Source organism: Elaeis guineensis, chromosome 4 (genome assembly GCF_000442705.2).
Source record: "Elaeis guineensis isolate ETL-2024a chromosome 4, EG11, whole genome shotgun sequence".
Taxonomy (NCBI): Eukaryota; Viridiplantae; Streptophyta; class Magnoliopsida; order Arecales; family Arecaceae; genus Elaeis; species Elaeis guineensis.
This window is the reverse complement of record NC_025996.2, coordinates 2,416,120-2,425,731: the sequence shown is the minus strand read 5'-3', so window position 1 is coordinate 2,425,731 and position 9,612 is coordinate 2,416,120. Positions and strand designations below refer to the sequence as shown.

Below are 9,612 nucleotides of genomic sequence, written 5' to 3'. Positions count from 1 at the left end.
ATAGCCAACATGCAATTGCTCAAAATGAAGTGCATCCGAAGGAAGATATGTTTATCTGTACATATTTTTTAGCTTGACCAATGGATGGTCTGGAACCATCTTAGTCATTTATAGTTGGAACCGTTGGTGAATTTAATTAGACAACATGCCATGAACCTCACAAAATCATTAACAAAACATGAACACCAATAGGAACAGAATAATTTGGAGAAGTTAAAGTTAAGGGCCTCTGAAATAGACAAGGCGGCTGGATCATTACTTATACTGAATTGTAGTTACATCAAATGTTTGAGAAAGATGAACGACAAATTCTTGCACCTTTTGTTGAGTGCATCTATGAAATCAGAAAGAATAACAGTAAGTTGATTACTCAGCCTCATTTTGCAATACCATCAGTTGATAATTCTTGAACAGCTTGCTGGAAGGGGGAAGACACAGTTTTAAGTATCAAAGTCGTGTTGGAAATCATCAACTTGAAGTGTGAGAGCATAATAGAATAGATCGGTTGTGGGATTACCTGAACACATGCCAATGCATAGTGGATGTCACTCTCTGAAATTTGGTAATGGACTACAAACCTGACACTGAAAGAAATGAAAATCAATGTAATAAGTAACAATATCTCAAAATTTATATGCATCGTCAAATGCTTTTACTTATTTATTAATACTAGTCATTTGGGCATAAGACTAAGAGTAGACTGTCATCTATTAAGAGAATGCAAGAAGAAATAACAATTATAATATCAACCAAGCAACACAATAGTGAATGTCACTCTCCGAAATTTAGTAATGGACAGCATGCCTAACACTGAAAGAAATGAAAACCCATGTCAGAAGTAATAATATTTCAGAATTTATATGCATTGCTGCATCTTTTTACTTATCAGAATCAGTCATTTGGGCTTAAGACTAGAAGAGTTGACTGTCATATATTAAGAGCATGCTATGAGGAATAATGATTATAATATCAACCAAGCAACACACAAGCAAACCTACAGAAATGGTAATCAAAATTTTCATAACAAATCTATTCCAATTTCGGAAGGCCAATAGATTTGTTACCCTGAGTGATATCATCAGAAAAAAAGAATGAGCTATATTGGGTCCATTATAGCATGTATGGTGGAAAAAAATATTTGCTGCAAAGCTTACTAAAATCCATGATTAAAATTTTGAACAAAAAGATCAATAGGGAGGATGGCTGTGCATTTTGAGGTATCATACTAAAACAATAGCTAGCAGTTCTCACATTTTTTTATGGGTTTCAACATAACTAATCATTTTCCAAGTTTCATTGCAAAGCTAGAAAATCAAATACTGACACATAGTGACTTGACAAATGAACCTAAAGTATGTGTTTTCTAATATCAAATATCATGTTCAGGGTTCTGAACACAGAACTGCACCATGTCATTCATCACAAATGCATCATACTGAGGTAACTATAAGCTCTAAAATTTTCATAAATCATGATTCCTAGGTAAATAATCAACCGAAGGACTAGGATTATTTATATCGCAAAACATAGATGTCGCCTGTATGAAATTAATATAATTTTTTTTCTAGATGTACAAAATCTTTGAGTTCTCCAATATTTCTAGGGTTGCCACAAATTTAACTTGCAAAAATAGGAACTATTGATACAGAAAAGTCAATGCTCATGCCTACATGAGGAAGAAGCAAGTAAAGAATTAACCTTTGATAAGTGTTTAATATAGATACAGCCATGACTTTTGCATGAGAGAAGTTGATGTTCACATTTCCCAGAGGAAACCGCAAGAAAAGCAGCCATGAGTTTTGCATGAGAACTAAGTTGTTAGACACTGGTTTACTTGTCCTTAAAACATTGGATATATGCCCTAAAAGCAATTTAACTACAATTAAATAATGAGAAATATAATCTATTCGTTCTGGTTATGTGAATTTACTTTTATTGATATGCCATATTTCATGTAGTTTGGCATATAAAGTTCATTGGCCATCTTTTGGAAATGACAACTTCAGCTTTGAGCTGTCTACTAGAGACATGATCTCATGATTTCTTACTTGAAACATTTCCAAGAGATCCACACCCCCCTCTCACACACCTGCTCTGTGTTCATGTAAATAAGTGGCCAAGTAAATTAACATCCAGCAGTTCAAGCCTCCTAGTTAGTGAATTAAATATAGGTGCAGAAAATAATTTAATGACAGCAGGAAGAATGGAAATATGCAGTATAAGTAACACCCTCATCTTAAGCCCTGCCTTAAAAACCTAAGTATATTATCATGCCAAAGACAACTTGGTTATGAAAATACTCTCTTTCATCTCTTTGGAAGCAACACCGAGATTTTCCTTCTATTTTGATCAATTATTTTGTTCAGTGTTTCAGATATGCTTCTAGTTTCTACATGGACTCAAAAGAGTTCTTTAATCATAGAACCTAATTTCTTCATTTATTAATGTTGATTTCCAAATTTCACCATTACTTTGGTTGTCAAGCAACCAGAAACCCAAAGAATTTAATAACCAGATCATTAATTCATTATTTCTTCCTCAAACTAAGCCCCAAACTTTCAATCCGTCAAGTATCTTCCTAAATTTCAACCTAAAGATTTTAGCGAATGAAGTCAAACAAATCGGTCCAATGCCTAGTCCTGTGTCAACTATGGTCCGCATAGGATGCTTCAGCAGGAAGTTGGGAACAGTTGCCCTGATCCAACCAGGTTGTACAACCAGAAAAATACCAAGGAATGAATACATTAAAGACAACTGCTATTGTAATATAATTGAATATGAATGCAGAAATTTAAGAATCAAAGAAATTCTAATGCTGTTTAACCAGACTGCTTATGAAAATCTTTCAGTTCTGTAAGGAGCAGAAAGTAACAAAACAGAACAACTTGAAGGCACGAGCTCAGGATTGCACCTTGTGGAGCTTGCTGGCATTGCAAGTACACCATGCTCTTCCAGGACTTGACAGAGCCTTTCAGGTGTTATAAGCGAACTCTCTACAATATCAAAAAACACCTATCCACAAAGAAGACAAAATGGAATAATTAAATTTTCCCAATTCTCAAATGTCTTCCACAGAAAATCTGCTAGTATGTTGCACAATGATTTCATAAAATATAACTATCAGCAATATGCTACCATATTGGTCTCCACTGAGGATGTATCAACAGTTAGTTCTTTGATTTGTCTCAATCCATCTGAAAAAAAAAAATTCAGAATGACAGGACAAAAGAGTAAATGCTTCTGAACAATTGAACAGTATCTAAAATGTAAAGTTCCTTATTGTGAAGATAAGCTACTAAAAACAACAAAATAATTAATTTGAATATACACGTTGAATGGGAAAAAACCTTTCACTGAACAGACTAAACATATGAACAAAGCCAGCAGAAAGTTAAACAATGAAAATATATTTATAACCTGCAAACATTTTGGCCTTTTTGTGATCATCCTCAAGCTTTCCCACATTATCTCGCAAAGCAACATAAGCAGCTGCACAAAGGACTCCAACCTGCCTCATCCCACCACCTAAGGTTTTCCTAAGCCTTTTAGCCTGAAATAAGTGAATTTCTGGATTCATAAGAATTCTGTGGAGACATATATCAGTAACTATATATCTATGCCAATACCTTAGTAATAAACTCTCTTGAGCCTACAATGACAGATCCAACTGGAGCACCCAATCCTTTTGACATGCATACCTGAATTGTCCATTGCACAAGAAATAAAGAATCAGCCAGTTTCACAGCCAAAGTTCTGAAACGCAACACATAAGAGAAGAAAGTTCATTCTTCATAAATCGAGAGAAGATATACCCACAATGAACAATTAAACAAACATTAATAAAGAATAATAGGAGAAACACAACTCATCATACCGAAACTGAGTCAGCAACTTCCACCAGCCTATGAACAGGAACCCCCAGTGCCTAGCATATTAAATGGGTATAGTTAGATATCCAAATTGTATAATTGTATAAAGGCACACAAGCATAGGAATTAAAAAAACAATGTTGTGTACAAGTTCATATCTTGTTTCTCAAACATACCAAAATTTATGGATAGATACAGATCAAACTGATTATGATCACACATACATTACATAAGTAAAGAGAAGTCATAGACCATAATAAAAAATGTGAATCCTTCATATACTGAAGATTAGAGCTCTGCTATCATATCTATGACACTAAGAAAGAAAAAAAAAACTTAACATGTCCATAATCTATGAAACTCATCTAGTTTCTGTTTTCTTTTTTTTGTTTTTTTTTGGTTGTGGGGAGGGGGGGTGGTGGTGGGTGGTGAAATATCTAGAGCTAAGCCCTTTAGCCACCATCATTTTTTTTCCTTGGAAACCACAAGACAAACTTTTGGGAAATAAGGAATAGATGCAAGAAAATAAAGGTATTGGACAGCAAACCTAAACTACATCCACAGTGAACAGAAACCTACAGTTCAGATTTAAAAAAAGAAAAATAATCAACTTTATATTTAAAGGTATCAAATACTTACAATCGAAGCATTAAAGATGCGTGCTCCATCAATATGAAGCTTTAAACCATGCTTTTTAGCGATCTGTCCTACCCTGTCTGTATATTCTGATGAAATGCATCTTCCCCCACAACTGCAGTGGCAATTAGGAAGCTATTAAATAATATCAACCCGCAGAAACCATGCTAGCAGTAATTTTAATATAACTTGCAAACTGGGCAGTAGACAATCACACCCCTCCTATGTTTGGAGGAGGTTCCAGCTTCAAAACTTGGGAGGTGTTTCAAAATATAAAAGATGAGTTTAGCTATCCTAGACCCAAAACAGTGCATAAGACAGTTAAAGGGAATGGCTGACGTTTCATTTGAGGGGGGAAAAAAAAAAAAAGAGCAGACTATGGCATGTGCGCTAAAGGGCAACAGCTTCCATTTCATCAAAATTATTCTTGTTTGCCTTTACATTACTCATCAGTCATAAGTCAAAACTAAAAATAGGCTAAACAACTGATAACCACCTAACAACAGATGCATGAAGTATTATTCTGTTCTTATATCCTACAAAAGCTACCTGCAAGTCCTCAAGATAACTAATAGCTAACAGATATGTAACATGCAATATCATTTACTAAATATGTTTTCCCTTTATTTACAAATTGAAAGGATTGTTGAAAGAAAGATAACATGCACCTGTGCACAAGCTGACACAAAAATGAGAATTTTCTATGGCAAATCAATTAAAATACATGAAAATTGTGGGCAAAATTAGGATGCTCCAGTAAATATTTGGTATGACAAGAAAATATACTGTCAAAACTAAGAAGATTGTCTAAGGAGATGGCATTGGCTTGTGCACCAAAGATCTTAGAAGGCCCTGGTAAGAAGTGTGAGTTGAGTGAGATGAGTTTGTGTCAAATTTTGCAAAAGAAATGCTCATAATTTGTTGGCAAGGAATAAGAAAACTGAAGCTCAGGTACGTATGACACACACACACACACACACTAACGAAATAACATCCTTCAAGTCGACAAGATTAATTGATCTGATTCATGGGAATTGCTATGAACAAATTCATTCATATTAAACCATTTTAACGCTTGTTTCTGCAACTGCAGGTGCCAATCATGTATTAATTTGGACAGAAATTTTTGGAAATGGACTTGGAAAAGCTGAGAGCAATAAAAAATATAGCTGCCGATAGAAAGGAACAAGAATAAGTTATTGAAAAAGTCGAACATATATGAGTGGACTCAAGCTTGATTGTAATGATTGTTGTTAACAAAACACAAAAGATATAGCATGATATCAAAAGATGCCATCCAACTAGAGGATCCATCATCAAAAGGGGCAATAAAAGAGGTGCAGATTCCTACTCGAGTCCCACATCAGACAAGGTTAAATAAATATTTATTTCATTAACGACTCACCTGAAGACCCATATCTATCCACCAAATAAATTGCTACATAAATTTCTCTATCAAAAGCAAATGTAAACCTCTTCCAGAATTTGTTTCGCCAAAAGTAAACTATGATTTATGAAAAAAGAAAAAAAGCTTGGAAAGTCACTCAGCAATAAAATAAATGAGAAAATAATTTAATAAAAAATAGTTAAACAGATATCTCACCCTCCAAAATAAACAACACTTAGAAACTCAACTAACCTCTAAAAGTATGCAGTTTGTACACAAGTTAATGAACCGATTAAGAAAGTTGGGTATAGTTTTGTTCAGAAAGTAGGGTTTCAACAGAACTGCAGGATACACCAGACTACTGAAAGCTTAAAAATAATGAAGGGGGTGTATCTCAGGTGCACACAGTATAACAGGAGTTAAAGGACAGAACCAGAATAATTAGAAGAAAGGTCAGTGCTTTTTTATTGTTTCAAAGTATTAAACGTCATCCTTTAAATATGCTTGTGAATTTTTAGGATCGCTCTTTTTTTGTAATTATTCACCACTTGTAAAATATTTGAGAATTTTCAAACAAAATTCAATAAAAGACAAAATAATTTGCCGATATCAAATGCCACAATCTGATATGTGAAGCACGGGCAGTTCTCACAAAGGAACATAAGAAGTGTTGCATAAGCAGCTGGTTGGTCCTATCACTCTAAAAGCGTCCCACTAAAACAGATTATATAACAGCAGCAACAAAGTTCCATGCCGTGCAATTAAGTAACCTCTAGGAAATAAATTTAATTTCGTTCCCCAAAGTTTATGAACTGTGTAAAGGAGGCCTGCAAAACAAAAGGAAACTGTTGTGTCATCAATTTCAGCACGTAAGTCACTGGTTTTCCAGTAGTTTCCTGATGGCTTCACCAATATTCTTCCGTAAGTTGCTCTTAGATTAAGTTATTTTTAGCGCTCTGTTCCACGCATTACTTACCATGTCATTTCCCATGGTTGCATCAATGGTTCATACAAGCAATTTCTTTATCCATATAGACTTCATCACAACCCTCTTCTTGGAAGTATGTCCATACAGTGTTAGGCAAGCATAAAAAATAGGCATCAGGTTGCAACTCACCAAACATTGGAAACGGACGGAAGAACTAATAGAAAAGTATGGAAGGAATATTCGCACTTTTCACAACCAACAAAACCCCACAACCCCACCATTCCTAGAAATGTTTGAAACTTGTGTCCTACCAAAAAGTTAGGCAAGCAGACAGCTGAAGTGGACCCTAGTTATGTTGACCGAGTGAGAATTCAGCAGAATTGATAGGATAGTTTACCAAGGTCATATATGGTCCAAAGGCAGTACATGAAGAATAATCAGTAATGAACATGAGTTAACTTCGATTACTGCAAGATGGATTCTCAAACAGCAAAAGGTTGGTCTTAAGTACTAGACACCACTAGTGAATTCTTAAAAACAACATTTCATTTTTAATGGCACAGACTCTGAAAGATTCGCACAAGTCGATAGCCAAATATATTAAAGACCGGAAAAGACACTCACTTAGCATGCGTATTCTCCAAGCAAATTAACCTAGTAGTCGGGTAGTAGAGTGCTCCCTCGGGATGCCTAATAGCAGCTTCGATCTGATCGAGATCCATGGTGCCGTCGGATTTGTTCTTGACGGTCCTTGGGTGCACGCCTCCAATGGTCGATATGCCTCCATTTTCGTAAACATGTATGTGGGAATTGTCCCCAAGGATGACCTCGCTGCCCCTGACCTCGCAATGGACAAGCACCGATATGAGATTTCCCATGGTGCCCGAGGGCACGAAGAGAGCGGCTTCCTTCCCCATGACCCTCGCCATCTCGGATTCGAAGCGGTGGGCGGTGGGGTCGGAGCCCAAAACGTCGTCCTCCACATCGGCGCTCGCCATGGCAGCTCGCATCGCCTCCGTGGGCTTCGTGACGGTGTCAGATCGGAGGTCTACTCTTCTCATCACCATTGTCTGATGTTGTTCATAGACGTCAAAATTTTATCCAGCAAAAACAATAAACAGAACATTTCATCAAAATACACTGAGAAATTAAAACAAAATTCCTAAATTATCCAGCAAGTTTACAAAATAAACTCTATCGCAAGAAGCAGAGAGCCCGATTCAGCATCAGCAGCCCGGTCGCAGCCGTGCAACCAATGGGCTACAGACCTCACTCACATTGAGAAAATCTTCATCAATGGTCCGGAAAGGAAAGTCCAGTCCAACAATCCAATGGCCAGAAAACCGCATATTGGCAAGATTTTCCCGTCGAATTCAATACAAAATAAGTACATAAATAACTAGAACTCTCCTTCTTCTCTGATAAAGATAAAATCAACAAAAATCTTCCTTTATTTCTTCCAAAAATAGAACGAAGAATCTTACCTTCTGGTCTTAAACCCCACCTCGATAAAACTTTTTACACTTCCTCCTCTCTTTCGGAGAGAAGGCAGATTCTCAAACACCCACTAACACGAACACCCAACCCCAAAATCCGGAATTGTACCGAACCCTCCTCCAAAGATCCCACCTTTGGCTCAAATCCGAACCCCAGAAAACGCGAGAAGAGGGAGAAAAAAGAAGCAAAAATGCTCGGAGAGCGCCCCTCCACACGTCGAGCAAGGTCGAGAAGCCTCTCCACCACTCCTTGCTTTTAAAAACCTAACCCTAAGATTCCATGGAATCCTCGTTTGGATGCACCTCAAAATTCTGGAATCCTCTTCATTATTTTCCATCTAGCTTCCTCCATCGCCATCCTTCGGTTGGCATGAATTGATAACGTCGTGTTGGGATAGGAAAGCCAAGAGATATTTTCGTCCGGACGTCCAAAGACCAAAGTAGAAGGCGGCCATGATATCAATATAACGCCGACTTCTTCAAATAACGGACCCCGTTTGACCGGAGAAAATAACGATATTGCTCCTCAAAACATCGCTATTGAAGGTTCTATTTTCTTCTTTATCGTTCCTATATAATACTTAGAACTATAACGACAGGTCTCAAAAATACGTTGGAGTAGCCATAGCAATGCTACGTTAAAATACGTTGGAGTAGCCATAGCAATGTTATGTTCATTGTTATTCTAAACCTTTTGGCAAGTTTTCAGACATATAATTGCATGTTAATAAATACACACTGTCTTATTAAAGTATGGATTTTGCGTTCACTAGATATGAAGGATGTGGTTCCCGTCGTATATCAGTTTAGCACCCATCATAGAATATATAAGAAAGAAGAGAATTCTATTTTGACATTTTATGGCAGCTAAGAAGCAGCATTTATCTGCCAAAGAGTTTCATTAGAAAAGCCTAGATTCTTGTCATTCTGATCAGCAACAAAGGCAACATTGAATTGACCAATAAAATAATTGACAATTATAGTGGGGAGCCCGATGTAACATCTTGTGGGAAACGTACCTCAGCGCCCTGCATTGATCTTTGACACTGACGTTTGGATCTTATGCATTGTTACTATTGCTGGGTGTTGCCGTCAAAATCCGGCCTGACCACGAGGCGCTTGGTCTCGAGGCGTATCGCTGGGCACAACGTCTTTTAAAACTTGCGTTCGTATGCAAATGGCAACAACTAGGCGGCTTCTAAGAAAGTATTCAATCTTTAATGTTGAGCCACGTATCTCTGTCTGGCCAGTCCAACTTGCCAGATGTAATAAGATACCAAGAACAAAGGCCAGCAA

At 36.8% G+C, this 9,612-nt stretch overlaps 2 protein-coding genes across 5 annotated transcripts in view; both read right to left on the bottom strand.

Annotated features, from left to right (window-relative positions):
• Nucleotides 1-213: 213 nt before the first annotated feature.
• Nucleotides 214-9,353, bottom strand: LOC105033631 (low-specificity L-threonine aldolase 1). Of its 4 annotated transcripts, none has more exons than XM_029261380.2 (10): nt 9,336-9,353; nt 7,445-7,890; nt 4,509-4,620; nt 3,875-3,925; nt 3,627-3,698; nt 3,418-3,550; nt 3,136-3,194; nt 2,912-3,012; nt 518-584; nt 214-418 (listed from the first exon to the last, which is right to left on the bottom strand). In XM_029261380.2, the coding sequence occupies exons 1-10, from the start codon at nt 9,348-9,350 to the stop codon at nt 377-379; spliced, it is 1,098 nt and encodes a 365-aa protein (XP_029117213.2). In that variant the 5' UTR covers nt 9,351-9,353; the 3' UTR covers nt 214-376. The 4 variants fall into 4 exon arrangements, with proteins under 4 accessions (XP_029117213.2, XP_010906812.2, XP_010906809.4 ...); XM_010908510.4 differs by lacking the exon at nt 9,336-9,353 and adding an exon at nt 8,305-8,735; XM_010908507.4 differs by lacking the exon at nt 9,336-9,353 and adding an exon at nt 8,089-8,279.
• Nucleotides 9,354-9,408: 55 nt separating this feature from the next.
• LOC140856989 (low-specificity L-threonine aldolase 1-like) overlaps nt 9,409-9,612 on the bottom strand; it is a 2,196-nt gene continuing 1,992 nt past the window's right edge. Inside the window, exon 3 of the mRNA XM_073255188.1 lies at nt 9,409-9,558. Coding sequence (XP_073111289.1) covers nt 9,409-9,558 — 150 coding nt within the window. The remainder of the gene's footprint in view (nt 9,559-9,612) is intronic.